Source organism: Lissotriton vulgaris, chromosome 2_1 (genome assembly GCF_964263255.1).
Source record: "Lissotriton vulgaris chromosome 2_1, aLisVul1.2, whole genome shotgun sequence".
Classification (NCBI taxonomy): Eukaryota; Metazoa; Chordata; class Amphibia; order Caudata; family Salamandridae; genus Lissotriton; species Lissotriton vulgaris.
Genome location: NC_141687.1, coordinates 266,075,195 through 266,093,351, shown reverse-complemented (window position 1 = coordinate 266,093,351; position 18,157 = coordinate 266,075,195). Strand labels below are relative to the sequence as shown.

Below are 18,157 nucleotides of genomic sequence, written 5' to 3'. Positions count from 1 at the left end.
GGATGTCTGGCTTAAATCCAGAGATTCTCAGCCAGGCATGTCTCCGAAGCATAACGCTGGTGTTTATAGCTCTGGCCGCGGTATCAGCTGCGTCCAGAGCGCACTTAATGGAAGCGTTAGAGATTAGCTTCCCTTCCTGAATCAGCATCTCAGCCCCTTCCTTATATTGATCAGGCAGGTGTTGCAACAGGGTCTCTAGTGTATCGTAGTGCGCCCTGTCATAGCGCGCCACTGGCGCCTGTGTGTTAGAGATGTGCCATATGTTGGCTGCCTGTGCTGCTACCCTCTTCCCCGAAGCCTCAAAGACCTTGGATTCTTTGTCTGGGGGAGGAGCATCACCCGTAGTCTGAGAATTGGCCCTCTTCCGGGCATTCGAGACGATAAGGGAGTCCAGAGGCAACTGGCCTTTAATGTAGGTTGGATCAGTAGATGCCGACCTGTATTTTTTGTCAATTCTAGGGTTTATCACCCTCACTCTGGTTGGTTCTTTAAAGATCTCAGCCGCATGCTTTAAAACACCTTTCAGCATAGGCAAAGTTTTTACAGTTTTGTCCGACACTGAAAAAGTGTCAAAGAGGAAATCCACATCCACAGGGTCAGCATGCAGCTGGACATTGTGATTGGCAGCCGCCCGTTCAATGAGGGCATTAAAAGCAGCAGAGTCTTCTGTAGGTGAAGTCTTTGCAGAAAAGAGTTGAGGGTCTTGTCCTGAATGAGGATCCCCAGGGTCACCACCAGCTGCCCAGGGCTCATTGGTATCCTCAGGGTCTGTATAGACTGGATAACTGTATTCATCCTCTTCATCTCCCTCACCAGCGTCCACATCGGAGTAAGTGGGCGACACATCATGAGTCTGTGGTGAAAGGGGTTCCACCAAGACAGGAGAGCAAGCAGAGTCCTTCTTCTTCTTGAGAGGAATCTTGTAAGACTCCAGCTGGGGTTCTGGGGTGATTTTCCGCTTCAGGAGTGAAAGCCTGCCCGTTTCAGCGTCGATGAAGTGTTCCTGACGCTCATCCCTCGAAGGTCGTCGAGGTCGCGGGCCGAGGACCACTGACGACGCCTTCGGCGCCGAGGAGACCTTTTCGGGCACGCCGGCCACTGCCTTAGGAGCGAAAGCCTTTGGCGCCGTCTTAGGTGGCAACGTAAAGAGGATCGGCGTGGACGCCTTAACTGGTTTCTCCACAGGCTTCGCAGGCGGAAGGTCCTTCGGTTCGACCGCCGCGGTGCCGTCTTTGATGCGCTGCAGGGAGTCCATCACCTTTTTGGTGAACGCGGCGGATGGACGCGCTGGTTCAGCGGAGTCCTTCGAGGCCGCTTTCGGAGTAGGGTCCTTCGAGGCCACTTTCGCAGTCGACTCACGAGGCGCAGCGCCCTTGGCCTTGTCGTGCGGACGCGGGGCAGAGAGGACCTTCGGGTCATCAAGCCGCTTCTTCGGGTCACCGAGAGTTTTCTTCGGTTCGGCGACAGTTTTCTTCGGGTCGAAAAGGCCCTTGCCGGCGTCGACCATCTTTGGCGCCGACGCGCCAGTATCGACCACCTTCACCTTAGTCTTTGGCGCAGTAGACTTCGTCTCGACGCCCTTGACGTGGCCTTTCGGCTCGACAGCCATCTTCGGCTTCTTCGGCGCCGAAGCCTCCGAAGTCATTGAGCCGACCAAAGGGGTGTGCACTTTCGGTTTCGATGTCTGCACCTGTGCAGTATCTGGCGCTGAGACCGTAGGTTTCACTTTCGGTTTCGTTTTACCAGGGAGAAGCTCGGCAACAATGTCTGTGGCCGGGCCCGAAGGCGGGGCCGTGGAACCCATATCGAGGTCTTGGGTAAGGCCCAAAGGCGATCCCTCGACCTGGGCCTTATGAATAGGCACGGCCCCAGAATCAGTTTGAGGAAGCTCCTCGTCCGAGCTATCCTCCATGGCCCCCAGGGCCCCGTCGTCGTCTCCTACCTCCTCGACGACTTCTTCGCTTTCGAACACCTCAGCATCAGCGTCGTAGTCTTCTTCGACGTCCGACGCGGGGTTTGATTCCGAGACGTCCTGAATATATTCTTCCTCGACATCCCCAGCATCGAAAATGTCCGCAGGCGCCGAAGCAGATTGCTGGGCCTCCAGGCGCGCAGCACGTCGAAGCTTGAGTGTCTTCTTGGACCTGAAGCGTGAACAGGCCATACACTTGGCCTCATCGTGGTCCGGTGACAGACACTTGTTGCACACCGGGTGGACGTCGATGTGGGGGTACTTCGAGTTACAGACCGGACATCTTTTGAATGGACTCCGGTCCATGATGGATGGTCGATAAGTCAGGAGGGTCGACTAGGCCTTCCACGGCGAGAGCACGCGGAAGTACAGAAAACCGGCTCGGAGCCGAGCTAGAAGAAGTAAAGCCGAACGCAAGACAATACCGACGTATAGCCTAAAGACCTTTTGGTCTTAAGAAAGTTTTTCTAGCGATTCCGAAAAGAGGGAATTAAAGACATCCGAACCCAATGGCGGAAAAAAACAATCTGAGGATGGAGTCGATGCCCATGCGCACTGTAGTCCAGGGGAGGAGCCACCTATCTCGTGATACTTCAAAGACTCTTCCAGGACAACAATGTGCAATCATCCGGACCCAACACTAGGCGGCGATCTATGCACAGATATGAATTCAGCAGCCCACATGCCTCGAACCCCTGGTTCGCCTATCCCCAACTTTGGCTGCAAATCTGAAGATACCATGGGCGCTTTTTGCCATTTTATTAATAATATTATCAAATTCATTGGTCCATTTTCGGTCATTAAAAAAAGTAATTCCAAGATAACAAAATGTATCAACTGGTTGCACCTTATTACAATCAATAAAAAAGGTATTAGATTTATTATTGGCCCCATAAGTCATAGTACGCGTTTTTTCCATATTTATGAGCAGTTTCCTGTCCTTAATAAACAATAAACGTCTGTCCATCAAACGTTGGAGACCCAAAGGGGTTCTTGAAAGAAGCACTCCGTCGTCGGCATATAATAACACCGGTACGGATACGCCTTTTAACCTAGGGGCATCAGCTTGGACACTCTTTAAAATTACATCAATTTCATTTATGAATAAAATTAACAGTAACAGGGCTAGTACACAGCCTTGTCTAATGCTGCGTCGAACGCTAAATTTGGGGGTACATTCTCCCCTAGTTCCATAACACACACAGGTTTGCAGCTTTTGGTACAGCCTGGCAAGAAAGAAAATAATACCCTCAGGGGCTCCCATCCGTAACAAGATAGGCCATAAAATGGCGTGGTCAACCATATCAAAGGCGCTGCTTAGATCAGCAAAGCATAGATATAATGCACCGCCTTTCGCTTCAACGTATTTACCAATTATGAGGTCAAGGTTTAAACACTTATCTAATGTGCCCCGTCCCTTCCTAAATCCATACTGGCTATCGGCCAGAATGCCCTTTTGTTCAACCCACTTTTCAAGCCTAGCCAGCATGACTCGACTCATGATCTTTATTGAGGAGTCAAGGAGGGAAATGGGGCGATAGTTTTTTACATCTGACCTACTACCCTTCTTGAAAATCGAAATAAGAAATGCGTTACTTACCTGTAACTGCAGTTATCCAGTATTGGTGTCTTTCATAGATCCACATGCCTGAATCATTCCCCGTCGTCGAGATGGGAGTCCCCGGAACATATAAAAGTAATGTCCTATAGACATACATAGAGAAAAATAGGCCTAAGGGCCTTGCCTTAGTAGCCTATCGATGTCCTTTTGTAAAAAGGACCAGACTCTAGAAGGTAGCCAATCAGCTACCACCTCCCTCTAGAACCTTCCTGCCAGGAGCCTCAGTCTCTCAGATTTTCGTACGCACCAAGCTAGGTAGGCGTAATATATGATAGAAAGAGAGGTGAGACCTTCCTGGGAGGGTTGCATGTGAATCTATGAAAGACACCAATACTGGATAACTGCAGTTACAGGTAAGTAACGCATTTCTTATCCAGTATTATGGGTGTCTTTCATAGATTCACATGCCTGAATCAGAGTAGCGAGCAATACATTATGCACATTTGTGATGACAGTGTAAACAGTCTGAGATAATACATATCATACGACTAGCAACCATCAACAAGTAAACAGAATAAAGAAGTAAATGTGCATACCAACAAAGGATGGTGGGAAGGAGGAAGGCTCATCTCACTGGAATAGATGGCGAAGTACAGCCTGGCCTACAGCTGCATCCTGCATCAGTTCCGTATCCAGGCAGTAATGCCTGGTAAATGTGTGCGGCGACTTCCATGTCGCTGCCCTGCAAATGTCCAGAATTGGCACCCCAGCGAATAGTGCCGCCGATGTGGACACAGCTCTTGTGGAATGAGCTCGGACTTTGGAGTGTAACGGTCGTCCGGCTTTGTCATGGCAAAAGGCAATTGCAGAGGATATCCATCGTGAAATGCTTTGTTTGGAAAGTGGCATGCCTTTTCTTGGTCTGCTGAAGGCGATGAAAAGCTGATTCGTTTTCCTGAAATGTTTTGTTTTGTCCAGGTAAAATTTAAGCCATCTCTTTAGGTCCAAAGAGTGAAGGGATAGTTCAGCTGCAGTACTAGGATTTGGGAAGAATGATCGCAGGACTAGTGGTTCATTTAAGTGTAAGTCCGAGGGATCTTGAGAATGAAGCAAGGATTAGTCCTTAAAATCACTATCTTCCCTGAACTGCATGAAGGGATCTTGAATGGAAAGAGCTTGTAGCTCGCTGACCCTTCTCGCTGAGGTCAGAGCTAAAAGTAGGGCTGTTTTCCATGAAATGTATTTGATATCAGCCCTATGAATGGGTTCAAATGGATGTTTCATTAATTGGTTGAGTACCACATTAAGGTGCCATGTTGGTGGAACTCTGCGTGGCTGAGGAAAGGATCTGTAGAGTCCCTTAAGGAATTGCTTAACTAATCTGTGGGACAAGAGAGATGGTCCTTTTGAAGTTCGTGTAAAGCGGGAGATGGCTGCCAGATGAACTCTGATAGAGGCATGGGCAAGTCCCGATTGTGCCAGGTGTAATAAATGTGGCAGGATCTGCTCCGGAGTGATCTGAAAGGGATGGAGATCTTTGTCCATACACCAAACGCAAAAGTGTTTCCATTTTAAGGAATAAGTTTTGTTTGTGCTGTCTGCTCTTGCCTTTGCTAGGACATTCTTGCACTCCTGTGGAATGTTTAGCTGGTAGAATTCCCTGTACTCAGGAGCCATGCCGATAATCTGAGAGATTTCAGATTCGGGTGGAGTACTTGGCCTTTGGACATCGTGAGTAGGGATGGCTGTTGGCCCAGATGGATTGATGGTTGGACTGAGAGGCGACGAAGGTCCGTGAACCAATGCTGCCTCGGCCACAACGGGGCAATGAGAATCAGTGTGCAGTGTTCCGTTTTCATTTTCCGAATGACTCTTGTTATCAGGGGAAATGGCAGAAATGCGTACACAAACACGTTGCACCAGGCGATGGAAAATGCATTTCCTAATGACCGCGATTGGGGATGCCAGCTTGCGAAGTTTTGGCATTTGGCGTTCTCCCTGGTGGCGAAGAGATCGATCTGCGGTCTCCCCCATTTCGAGAAAATGTCGTTTAGAACTTTTTGGTTGAGTTCCCATTCGTGTGACAGAGACCTCTGTCTGCTCAAAGCGTCCGCTATGACGTTGTCCTTGCCTGGGACATACTCTGCTGTGAGGTCGATATTGTGGAGTATAGCCAGTTCCACATTTTTTGCGATTCGCGAAATAGTGTCAGCGAACGTGTCCCTCCCTGCTTGTTCAAGTAGTGCATTGTTGCTTTGTTGTCCGTTCTTAAAAGCACTGCTGAGTCTTTGATGCGAGGGAGGAAGGCCTGGAGAGATAGGAAAACTGCCCTCAGTTCTAGAAGATTGATGTGGAGTTTCCTCTCTTGGTCTGTCCACTTGCCACTGATTTGTAATTCTTGAAGGACTGCTCCCCATCCTTCTAGAGAGGCATCTGTAGTTATGACATGTGGAGTTGGAGGCAGCAGGAACGTTAGTCCTTGCGATAAGTTCTTGAATGTCCTCCACCAGCGTAAGCCTTGGTGATTTGTGGAGTAATCACTATGTGATCCTCGAAAGAGTCTGTAGACTGAGTCCACTGCTTGGTCAAGGCCTCTTGGAGGGGGCACATTCTGAGCCGACAGTGAGGAATGAGTAGTATACACGAGGACATCATCCCTAGGAGGGATTTGAAAGTACGGACTCGGATGGTGCTCCTTGAAGTAACTGCGGTGGCCATAGTAATTATTTTGTGTTAACTTTCCTGCGATGGGAATGCTGTTGAGGATGTCGTATTTAGAGTTGCCCCTAGAAAAGTTATAACTCTGGAGGGCTGTAAGATTGACTTCTCGAGATTGAGTGTCAGGCCCAGTTTTTTGAAAATATTGAGACAGGCGTTGGAAGACATTTGTGCGCATGCCATCGAAGGTGCCTTCACTAGCCAGTCGTCCAGGTAGGGGAAACCTGGTGTCCCTGTTGACGTAGGAAAGCTGACACTGGAGAGAGGCACTTTGTGAAAACGCGGGGTGCCGATTTTAGGCCGAATGGGAGGACACAGAATTGGTAGTGCTAACCTGCTACAGCGAATCTTAGGAATTTTTTGTGGCGCCTGTGTATTGGGATGTGATAATATGCGTCTTGCAGGTCTAAAGACGTCATAAAGTCTCTTTCCTCTAGAGATCCCAAGGTTTCCTGAATGGTCACCATCCGAAATGATTGGCTCTTCAAGAATGTATTGAGTGCCCTGAGATCTAGTATGGGCCTCCATTTCTTCCTTTTCTGTTGTATTAGAAAGAAGCGGGAGTAAAATCCCTTTCCTTTTTGAGCTGATGGGACTCGCTCTATTGCTCCTTTCTTCAACATTGATGAAATCTCTTGAAGGAGTAATCGTAGGTGTCTGTGTTGAATCTTGCGAGGAGGAGTTATCGGGGGGATTGAACTGAATTTCAATGAGTGTCCGTATTGGATTAATTGGAGCACCCACCGATCCGTTGTTATTGATTTCCAATTGTGGAGGAAATGTGTGAGTTTGCCTCCAATTTTGAAAGAATGAGATGGTGGAGGGACCGGCTGTTGGAAACGGTCATTGGCGTCCGCCTGTTGATTTCCACTGGTTTCTTCCTCTGAAGTTTGATTTCCCATAGGAGGTCTGGCGACCTTGCTGCTGTTGCCGGTATTGTGATCGGCCTTGATTATAGGAGTATGAGGATTTTCCTTGATATGACCCTCTATAAGAGGGCTGACCTCTACCCCTGTTCCCTTGAAAGGACTGGTTTTTGAACTGTAACGTGCCTAGAGCTCGTGCCGTGTCTGTATCTTTTTTGATTGCCTGTAGGGTCTCGTCTATTTTCTCACCGAATAGGTGCTGTCCGTCATATGGCATGTCGGAGACTTTATTTTGGATTTCTTGGCGGAAGGATATTGCTTTTAGCCACCCTTGTCTTCGTAAGACTGCTGCACCAGCCAGTTGTCTGAAGCCTGTCATTGCGACATCTACAGCGCAATCGATGATTTTTGATGCGGACGATTGTCCCTCCTTTAGGAGCGATTGGACTTTCTCCTTTAAGTCTTAAGGTATTTCTGTCAGGTATGGGACAATTTCTTCCCATAATTGCCTGTTGTATCTCCCAATTAGGGCAATGGCGTTAGCTATTTTGATAGTCATGGCTGACGTGGTTGAAAAACGTTTGCCTATGCTGTCTAATTTTCTGCCCTCCTTGTCTGGTGGTGCTGACAGTGGAGAGGACGGATTTCTTAAATTCTTTTGAGCCGCTTGGGTGACTACAGAATCTGGTTTGGGATGCGCATTAAGGCAGGTAGCTGCTGTTGTTGGTGCCTTATATTTTTTATCCAGTCTGGGTACCTCTATAGAGACAGATGCTGGAGTTTGCCTCAATTGCTGGCCTTGTTCCCATATGTGATCAATTATGGGAATTGATCTGGCTGTCTTTTTGATCGGATCTTTAAAATCATATAGGAAACAGTCTGTTTCCTGTGATTCCATAGTCATGTGGAATCTCGTGGCTGCTCTTTCCACCAAGTTGTGGAATCCGCCAATGTCCACTGGTGGGGATTCCGAAGTATGAGGTTCAGGTGTGGCCGGAGAATGAGCGATATAATCCTCATCATCTCTGTTATTGGACAGGTCATCCCGTACCTCCCCTTCTTCTGGTTCCTCGCCCTCGTCGTCTGACTGAACATTATGAACCGCTTCTCTCTCCTGAGGGAGATCCAGAGGTGGTGGTCTTGTCTTTGGAGATGGTTGCGGTTTGGAGGATGCTGCTGGTGATTCTGGAAATCGTTTTTTGTAGTCTGTGATCAAGAATTGAAGATCTGAGACAATAGATACTGGAAGGCAAACCATAGGAGTGACCTGTTTTTGTACTTGTGTATGTACAGTCTCCTCCGTAAAAACGACATCATCTCCATCTTCATCTGTGCTCTGGCACTTTACAATAAGATCTGAAGGACTAGTAGCTTGCTCATACTGGTCATCTTCTGATTCATCACTCTGTAGGAGACAAGATGGGAGTAATTTTTGTACCCTACTTGGGGACGTTAGATCTGGCATAATCGGATTTTTATCCTTCCTCTTTGGCGGAATCAAATCTGATTTTTTCCATGGCGTCAACGATTCAAGTGTCGACAGTGAGGTCGTCGACGGTCCCTTCGTCGCCGTTCCCTTTGTCGACGGTTCCTTCGTCGACGGTGTGGTCGTCGACGGTACCTTCGTCGTCGACGGTGTGGTCGTCGACGGTACCTTCGTCGTCGACGGTGCGGTCGTCGTCGACGGCGCGGTCGTCGTCGATATCTTCGACATCGACGATGTCTTCGTCGACGATGTGCCAGTCGTCGTCGGTGCAGGCGTCAACGGTTTCTGTTTTGTCATCGACGGTGTCGTCGTCGACGATGCCGTAGACGGAACTTTAAGCAACGTCGATTGCTTTTTTATAAGTATAATCGATGACAGTGGCTTACCCATCGTTGACGATTGAGTTATCGTCGTCGATGAAGAGGCTGACGATGCCATCGTCGTTGGCACCGTAGTCGTCGATGTGGAGACATAGGCTGTTTTTCTTGAAGAAAGAGTCGACGAACTCGTCGTCGATGAGTGAGGTGGCTTTCTGAAGGTGGGAACCTCCTTTTCAGACGTGACGGATTGTACCTCAGAAGACTTTGTGGTAGTCTTTTTAGGAGGGACGTCTGTAGGGCTAGGGGAAGCACCCCTTGGCCTCTTCAGAGATAGTTTTGATGAAACTGAAGCCATTTCACCTTCCTCTGAAGACAGTGCATCATCTCGGTTTTTGAGTCTGTTCAACGAGAGGAGCAGCCTTCCTTCCCTGTCTTTAAGTGTCTTTGTGGAGAATGTTCTACAAACTCTACATTCTTTTGCAGAATGATCAGGATAAAGACAGTAGAGGCAAGTCTCATGCCCGTCATCGACGTGCAGTCTCTTCTTACCACAGGATGAACAGGCTCTGAAAAGCCCTTTCTTCTGCTGATCAGCCATTGTTGTTTGAAGAAGAAAATATCCAACTTCTGTGAGTAAAAGAGATAAATCTTGGAAACCTGAGGAGAACTCAGGTGGAGACTCCCTAGCACAACGTGCGGTAGAAAATCTGAGAGACTGAGGCTCCTGGCAGGAAGGTTCTAGAGGGAGGTGGTAGCTGATTAGCTACCTTCTAGAGTTTGGTCCTTTTTACAAAAGGACATGGATAGGCTACTAAGGCAAGGCCCTTAGGCCTATTTTTCTCTATGTATGTCTATAGGACATTACTTTTATATGTACCGGGGACTCCCATCTCGACGACGGGGAATGATTCAGGCATGTGAATCTATGAAAGACACCCATAATACTGGATAATAATAGATTCCCCCCAGGTTTTTGGGGCATCCAGACATGTAGCTGCGTTGAATACGTTAGCAAGGAGGGGACTCCAGATCTCCGGGACAGCTTTATAAACATCAATAGGGACCCCATCGGGTCCCTGGGCTTTCCCCCCCTTGCTAGCACGTATTCTAAGCTCGACCTCGGCAACAGTGAAGTCCAGAGGTAGTACGGGCCAACTACTTGGGGTAGTGACTTGGCAGCATACAGAACCAAAGATTTTTGAAAAATGTGTAACCCAACGGTCACTAGGGACATTAGAGGTTAATTCCGGTATATTATCCTCTTTAAGAAAGGGGGAATTAACCGTAGCCCAGAATAATGTATTATTATGTAATTCTGCAGCTTGGTTAAGAGAGGCCCATGCTTCTTGCTGTAAGTCACCCCTCCTCTTTTTCATTATATCAGATTAGTATCCCTAGGTTTTATGACAAGTGCATGTTTCAACTCGGTTAGTAAGTTGGTACACGTATGGTCAAACCAACCTAATCCATTTCTGCACTTGTCTCTTTTTGGTCTGGTGAACCTGGCATCAATGGATGAATTTATATTTTTAAAAGCTGTTAAGACCCATGCACAGTCAGTATTATTTTCAAGGATAAGGGTAATATCTATCAGGCATTCTGTAACAAAAGAGCCTATTAATTCATTAGCGCTTTACCCTATCCATCTGACCCTAACTCCGTTCGGTCTGTGTGGTTCCACATTAGTAACAGTAGGACCTACAGCTAGGGGGCTCTCACTCCAGAGGGTACATTCTAGGATAATATAATTGTGATTGCTCAAAGATGTAACTTCAATCCTAGGGGCTTCACAGTAAGAACTGATGCTGGAAGAAACAATCACATGATTGATTACTGAGCTAGTCCTCCAGTTTTTAAAAGTGGGAATGATCTGCCCGTTTACATCTTTAGCGAAATCCAAGATTTCCAAGTCATTGCTACTAATAAATTTATACAGCATTTCTCCATAGCTGTTGTGCCTAAAATGGAGATCTTCACATCCAGCATTATTCACAACCCCACAGACTTTCTAGGATGACAATTCACATAATGAAAAATCACCCACCCAAATAAAATCAAAGAAAACATTAGATTGGTCAATTAAATTATCAATGGTTCTAGCTAGGTTTTGAACTACAGACGTCCTGCTATCAAAATGTTATTGTAGTAATTAACTAGAAGAACATTTTGGCCTTGGTCATTACGGAGCCAAAGAACCTGTACATATGACCCCACAGTCAGGTATTTTAGAACCTTGATACGCCTGTTGATAGAGACCAAAATCAAAAGGCCCCCTTTGGCTCTCCCCGATGTAGAACTTAGTGCCAACAAATTACAAGATACAAACCCCTCATAATTGAGCTCCTCCCTGCTCCATGTTTCTTGGAAACAGAGTATGTCGTGGGTATTAATAAAATCGTTCCAACCCGGAGTATCCCCCTTAGATTTAAGTCCGGCGACATTCCAGCTGACAATCGATATACCCTTAAGGGCCCTTACACTTATAATATTCGGAGGAATAGCTCCACCTAAATCATCCCCTGTAGTAGAATTCCCAGCTGTTATAGATCTGATGCCACTGTTCAGGTCTTGGTCCTCCGCCATGGTCTTATCAGAGTTAAAATACATTTCACTGTGGTTAGGCACCTGGGCAATCACGGGCACACTTAGGGCGGGCTCACGTACCTGGGCGAGTCAGTCGTTAGAATCCAAGGAACTTAAGGCTTGGAATCTATTTTGCCTGGAGACCCCGAACACCGGGCATTGAGTGGGTGGGGAATTTCTGTTTCAATTATTATGCAGGGGCATTTTAGCTAAGTGGCTATAGAAAAAGCCAAGTGGGCGAACGCATATGCTATCTTCACTGGGAGTTAAAGAAGCTGCCCTTAGCAAAACTGTTGCCACATGCTGGGGGTGTTTAAAATTAATAATTACACAGTCACCGCTGAAAGTCTTACTAGAAGTACCAATCCAGTCTACCCTTTTGGTAGTTAAAATTTGGTCAGAGTAGGTAGTTGGAAATCCGCAATGATTATGCAGCCAAGAGACAGTTTTGTTTTTTAGGGAATCATGAGGTTCCTGCTGGGGCCGGATAGGATCTTTCTCAAAGGGTGGAACATTAGTTAAAACGACCACATATGGTGCACAATCCGGGGGGGAGATTAATAGGGCGTTTTCTCCTTGTTTCAGTAGGCCCAGCTGGGTTCGCTGGTACCACTACTGCAGCAACTTGCTTATTCTGACAGATGGTATGCAGTGGGTCAGAATGGGGTGGGGCAGATATAACAACATCTTTTACTAATCTCCCCCCTATTGGTTGATTAGGAACTGCTTTGGTGGGTATTAAACCCGTATCAACAGCCCTATACTTTTCAGCCAGGGCAATATGGGTGTCAAGAAGACCACCTAGTCCAATTACTTCGGTCGAGATCTGGTCTAATTTTGCCACAAGGGGATTGATAATCTTATCAACCTTAGCATCTATAATATTAATTAAAAGATCAAATTGTTCCGTATTCATTATTATTGTGCCATTTGTGGCTGTTAACTCTACATCCCCTACGGTGTTTTTGGGTGAAGTTTCTACTCTCCTTTTGTTGCAGGTACGATTTCCCCCCGATTAATTTGAGCTTTTCTACATGCTCTCAGCGCTCTAGGTGCTGGCGAACACTGGACAGGGGTCTCACTTGGTACATCAGAAATGTCCTGAGTAACTACTGACTGAACATTTAATTCCATGGGAATAACAGGGTTATCGGATTCAGGATTGTCGTCTATTTGTAGAACATGAGTATTGGGCAGTGTTGGGCATTTATTTGGTTGGGAAGCTATCTTTACCAAGCGACAATCTTCGCTCCTTATTGATTTTACTAACCACTTTCACCAAGTAATTGTCCATCGTGGCCAGCACTGGGGGGTTTTTAGTAGCCTTCTGTTTAGACATTATAAAAATTGGCGAAAAGGAAAACCCACAAAACGAGTGAATTGAGATGATGTTAAAAACGAAAAGCTATCATGAATATTAAGTACTGGTAAAATTAAACCATCAAATGGATCAACATTAATAAATTTAACAACAATCAAGGGGTTCAGTATAATCAAATGTCTCACTTTAGTCCGTGGTTCGCCTCTTCTGCAGAAGCCAAGGGATGAGGCTCTGCCCAGCCACGTTCTGCCCCGGACTGTCACAGACTGCCCACGCTTAGCCTGGGGCGTCCCGCGAGGCGAGGGCTGCGCCGACTATAAGTGCCTCCTGGCGCTGCTGGGTGCGTGTGCAGCGCGCCGCAACGCTAGGGCTGCCGGGAGTTGATTGCCCGAAGCGGCGACGGCGCTGAAGATGCCTCCCTGTGACTCTCGGCGGTGGTGGCGGCAAGAAGACAAGGTAAGCCCCTCTTAGACTGGAGCCGTTGTCCTGCAACTGCTCTACAGCCCCCCAAATGCCAATGCAGAGCTCCCCCCTCAAACTCAGTTTCAGACTACACTAGGCCTCATTGATTACCCAGACTTAAATGTATCAACACGCTTCGTTGAGATTTCATCACCTTTAAGTAGTCAGAAGTGGCTGGATGGCAATATATCTTTACTCTATAAAACTCCATAATGTAGTTATCATTAATCTCATACCAGTGACTAAATAGTAGTATGTTTCATAATACACCACACATTCCCTATTTTGAAGGACCAGCCAATGCTTGACAATCAAGGCCAAATGACTACCACAATAATTAATCTTTTTGGGGGGAGGAGCCAAGATGGCGACCGGAGCGGACGTGTAGGCTCCCGGCTCCGCCAGCCCTTGAGCCCCGCATTGCTATCCTGCCTGGAATCCTGCTCAATTTCTCGGCTGTCAGATCGGGGAATGTGTGCTGACTTCGCCCATGTCCCTCCGGAATCTCTGCTCGTCCGGAGTGCGGAGATAGCCTGGTAACCGTCCCGATGCCTTTGACCCCGGTGTAAATCGCCGCTTGATGCCGGACCTCGCCGGAGCGGTGACGGCCGGCCTGCCTGCAGGACGCCCGGAGCCTGGGAGGAGCTGCTTTCTCTCTGAATCACGGACCACAGCGCACTGGTTGCCGTGGATTGTCGCGTACCGCAACTACCTCGCGCTTGGAGGGTAGATCGCACTGCACGAACGGCTCCTTTGTTCAGTGCTGGGTGAGTGCTGCTTGGACTCCATTACGGGGCTTGCCCGGATTCGGTGGATCGCCCGTTCGCCCTGACTACCTGTCTTAGCCGGTGGGGGCTCCTCGCTGATGACGCTGGACTGCAGCTGGCGGCAACGGAGGATAGGGCAGCTGCTGATTCATGCCGCACCCCCCCATGTTTTTGCGACCGGAATATCGGCACGATGGATATACCCGCTGAATCGCGGAATGGAGAAGATCGCCCACCCTCGCCCTGGGACTGCGGCACCATATCCGGGCTGGGGACCGAATTGAATATACCCTCTTGTGATCCAGATGCAGGGGGACCGCAGCCTACCCTGTCCTATGGTGATATCCTGACTGCCCTTGGTGATCTGAGATCGGCGCTGTTTCATGGCTCCCACAGGCTAAGCGGGAAACTCGATGATATAGCTTTCGATTTGGGGCGGATGCGGAGGGACTGTTCCCAGCAACAATTGCACACTCCCTTGTTGGTGCCTGAGTTTGCTACTGTGTTACCAAGTGCTTCCAGCGGTGGTGAGACCGGGGACGATTGGATTGGCGCCTGTAGACGGCAGTTTACCAACTCTGCCTGTGATACTTTGTCTCCCCATCCGGGGACTGATTCTTTGTACTCGCTACCACTATCAACAACGAGACTGCCGGCTAAGCGACTTCTGGCCCCCTTGACGGCTCTTTCATTGAAGCCTCCGTTTTTTCCTCTGTTGTACTTGTACTACCAGAATAACTCGGAGGCTCTTTTGGCTGCGATCAACGAACTTTTGGGTATTTGGCACCGTCCATTTTGTTTCTATGAGTCTCCCCCTCCTTCTTGGCGCCCATCTTGTCTCTTTGTTTCAGAGGGGGTTGGCATTCATCGAGGGGTGTGTTCAGAGAGGCATCCGAGATCGGGCCAGGGTTAGGCAGTTTCTCTGTGGTACTGCTTTCTTGACTGGCGGGGATTGGGTTGGGACTGCTACATATAGGGACTGTACGGATCACACGCGCAACGAGGCTTGATTCTCCCCATCTGTACTTGTAATTGCTATCTGCTGCTTTGCTCTCGCATCCAAGACATCCTTCGTGGCATTGCAGCCTTTGTCTACGGCGCAGTCGGCGCTATAACTGGCTATCCTGGTGAATTGTGAGCTACAGGCTCTGCTACATGCTCTTCGATGCCTGCCTGCTCTGCCAACGATATTTCATTGGGACAGGGGAACTGTTTGTGCCGGGTGGCGTCCATTTTGCTCTTATCTGTTTCTATACTACCTAGGGTGCACATCTTGTTTCTTTGTTCCATTTGGGGCGGGCTCCTGCCGGGTGTCATGGTTGAGTGGTCGCTTGCGATCTGGTCAGGGCTAGGGGCTTCCGGGTGATAACTTATGCTGGTCTGTCTGGTGTGATCTCGGACTGGGACGCCTCCTTGGCGCGTGTTGCAGTTATGACTCCTCACATTTTATTCTGATACTGTTGTTTATTCTGGCAATTTCGTATGTGGGGTGGAAACGTACATATCCTGTTGTTTATTTTTATTGATGGGGTGGTGGTTCATGTGCTGGCTCGGGGACCTGGGTGTACCTGATTCTGTTCCTCTTTTGGTTCTATGCCTTCCGACTTTATTGCTTCACACGGCGTAGGAGTTGCAAATGGCTGGGAATCCGGGAGATCTGCTATTGTGTGGGCTCCTCCCCGCCTTCCCCTTTTTCTGGGAGTAGTGGAATAGTTTATTCTTTTCTTACTCCCTATATTTCGAGTGTTAAAATTCTTTCTTCTTTTTCTTCCCATCTTCCTTTCCTCTTCTTTCTTTTCTTGGTCTATATTTCGGGTTCTTTAATGGGCGACAGACACATTGCCGGGGGGGGGGGGATGGGGGGGTGGGGGTAGGCCGTAGCCTCCGCATTGGTGTAGGGTGGGGGGAGAGATTTAGTTTTCTTCATTTAGTTTCTATGGGCCTTATTTTTTCTAAATTCTCTGCGCTTTCTTGGCTTGTTTCTGTTCTGGGTCCGCGATAGGGGTTAGTAGGGAGTGGGTGGCGCTGTGGGTGGTGCGTAAATGCTGACTGATGCTCTTGTTGTTTTACTCTGTACCGCCATACTGCCGGGGTGTTCACCTCCATTGTTGTTTCCATTAATGATGCTGCCTGCTCATGTCGTGAAGCTAATGTACGGACTCAGTTCTCCTTTGTTCCTATTCTTCACTGATTTATATTTAGATCGAAAAAACTTTCAAAATTAACCTTAAATGCTCCTTCTCCTCGGCGACATGATTCTATTCAGTGTAACGTCTATCGATTGTTGCTATGTCACCTGATGCCGCTGGGGAACCGCATTGCTTGCACTTGTGCTTCAAAAGTATCGTGGCCGGCCTGACGGTTGTGGGCCCGTATTTGTTCTTTTATTCATGCACAATAAAGGTTTTCAAAAAACAAAATAAAAATAATAATAATTAATCTTTGCCATAAATACCATCTTTCCTAAATGAAATCCAGTTAGCCTTCACCAATATGGAAAGAGATGAAGAACTAAAGTCTAGAGCAAAGGTTCATAAACATTTGAAAAGCAGGACTACATTTTCAATAAGTAATACAGGTGGACAGTATGATGACCCTACCTACCACATCAACATTTATCCCCAGGTTGCTTATGACTTCTAATAGATTTAAGAATATTGCACCGTCCACGTAACAGCCTTTCACTGAGTTGAAGTTCACTAATCGTTGGCCCGTTGCAAGACAATGTTGGGTTGACTGTCTTACAATGGTAAAACAAGTGTTGCTTCAAAGTAAAATCAACTACTCAAATGAGGACTGATTAAAAAATATACTTAATCAGCCCTTCGCCAGTTTGAGATTATAAATCTACAGTGAACATGTCTTTGCCTAATGATAATAATTCAGGGAAAAGCAGCATCTGTCAAAATATTTCAAACATAGTTGTACATACCTTAAAAATATTTTTCTGTGTGTCACAGTCAATCCCCAAGTGAAGCATGGCATCTCTGGTCACCTCAAAACAATCCTCTGTAAAATAAACAAATAAACAAATAAATTGTCTATATAACTACAAAAACTGATGTGGATGACCCCCTATTCAATATCAGGGCCCCTGCACCCTCACCAAGTAAATTTGTGTAGTTGGCAACTGGCTCAACGCCCGAGGCTGGAGAGTGGATGACAAGAGTTGAACACTTTCCCAGGACTTTGTCATATCACTCATTGATGCTCTTGGAAATGGCTATCCCGGGGCAAGCAAATAGGGCGTTTTCATGGAGTATGCCACATGGAGCACTAAGAGACAGAGTATTTAGAGAGGAAATCTTACAAGGGAGAGAAACATACTTTACTAAATGAATACACAGTAAATAGCCTTGCTACATTGTAGGAGGCATACAATGTGGTCATTAGAGAGGCCAACATCACTAAGCAAACAGGGGTTCTAAAGGATATCAGAAACGGACTGGCGAAGCTAGCAGCTGAATTGAGAATGCTAGAGACACAATATGAGGTGAGCAAATTTAGATAAATATCAAGCAGTGGCACAGAGGGAACTTAACGTTTTAGGTAAATAAGAGGAAGCCGAGACATATGGAAAGGGGGTCAGGCCGAATAAGACTGACAGCTCTCAGGTCCGTAGAAAGCAAGCTTGGGGATAACAGAAATTAAGACGGATACTGGGGTTACAGTGCCGTCTACAACAGTTGCATCCCAAAATTATTATGTAGCTATATAATGAGCAAATTAGACACATGAAGCTGAATTAGATTCCTTCCTTGACACAATAGCCTTAGCCAGCAATGCAGCACAGACAATATTTAGACAAGCCCAAAAGAGTATTAAAGATAACAACTGTAATTCAAACCTTACCAACAAGGACAGACGGGTTGCACAACAGCTCTATAAAAATCTGAAAACACTCCTGGCACCTAGGCCTCTTTAGGTATATTGAGAGGCCCTTGACAAGGGAATATTGCCCCCAGCTCTTGGAGAGACACTAATGATTACTAATGGCATAATGTCAGCCCAGAGAAATATAGCAAGAGGCACATCGCAATGTTGCTCCCTATCACCAATCCTGTTTGTAACAGCAGTGAAGCCTCTTGCAGTGCAATTGCA

At 47.3% G+C, this 18,157-nt stretch overlaps 1 protein-coding gene across 2 annotated transcripts in view; it reads right to left on the bottom strand.

Annotated features, from left to right (window-relative positions):
• Positions 1-18,157, bottom strand: part of MYO19 (myosin XIX) — a 603,741-nt gene that overhangs the window by 340,210 nt on the left and 245,374 nt on the right. For both annotated transcript variants that reach the window (XM_086954910.1, XM_086954911.1), the window contains one exon: positions 16,989-17,065. In XM_086954910.1, the coding sequence (XP_086811036.1) occupies positions 16,989-17,065 (77 nt within the window). The remainder of the gene's footprint in view (positions 1-16,988; positions 17,066-18,157) is intronic.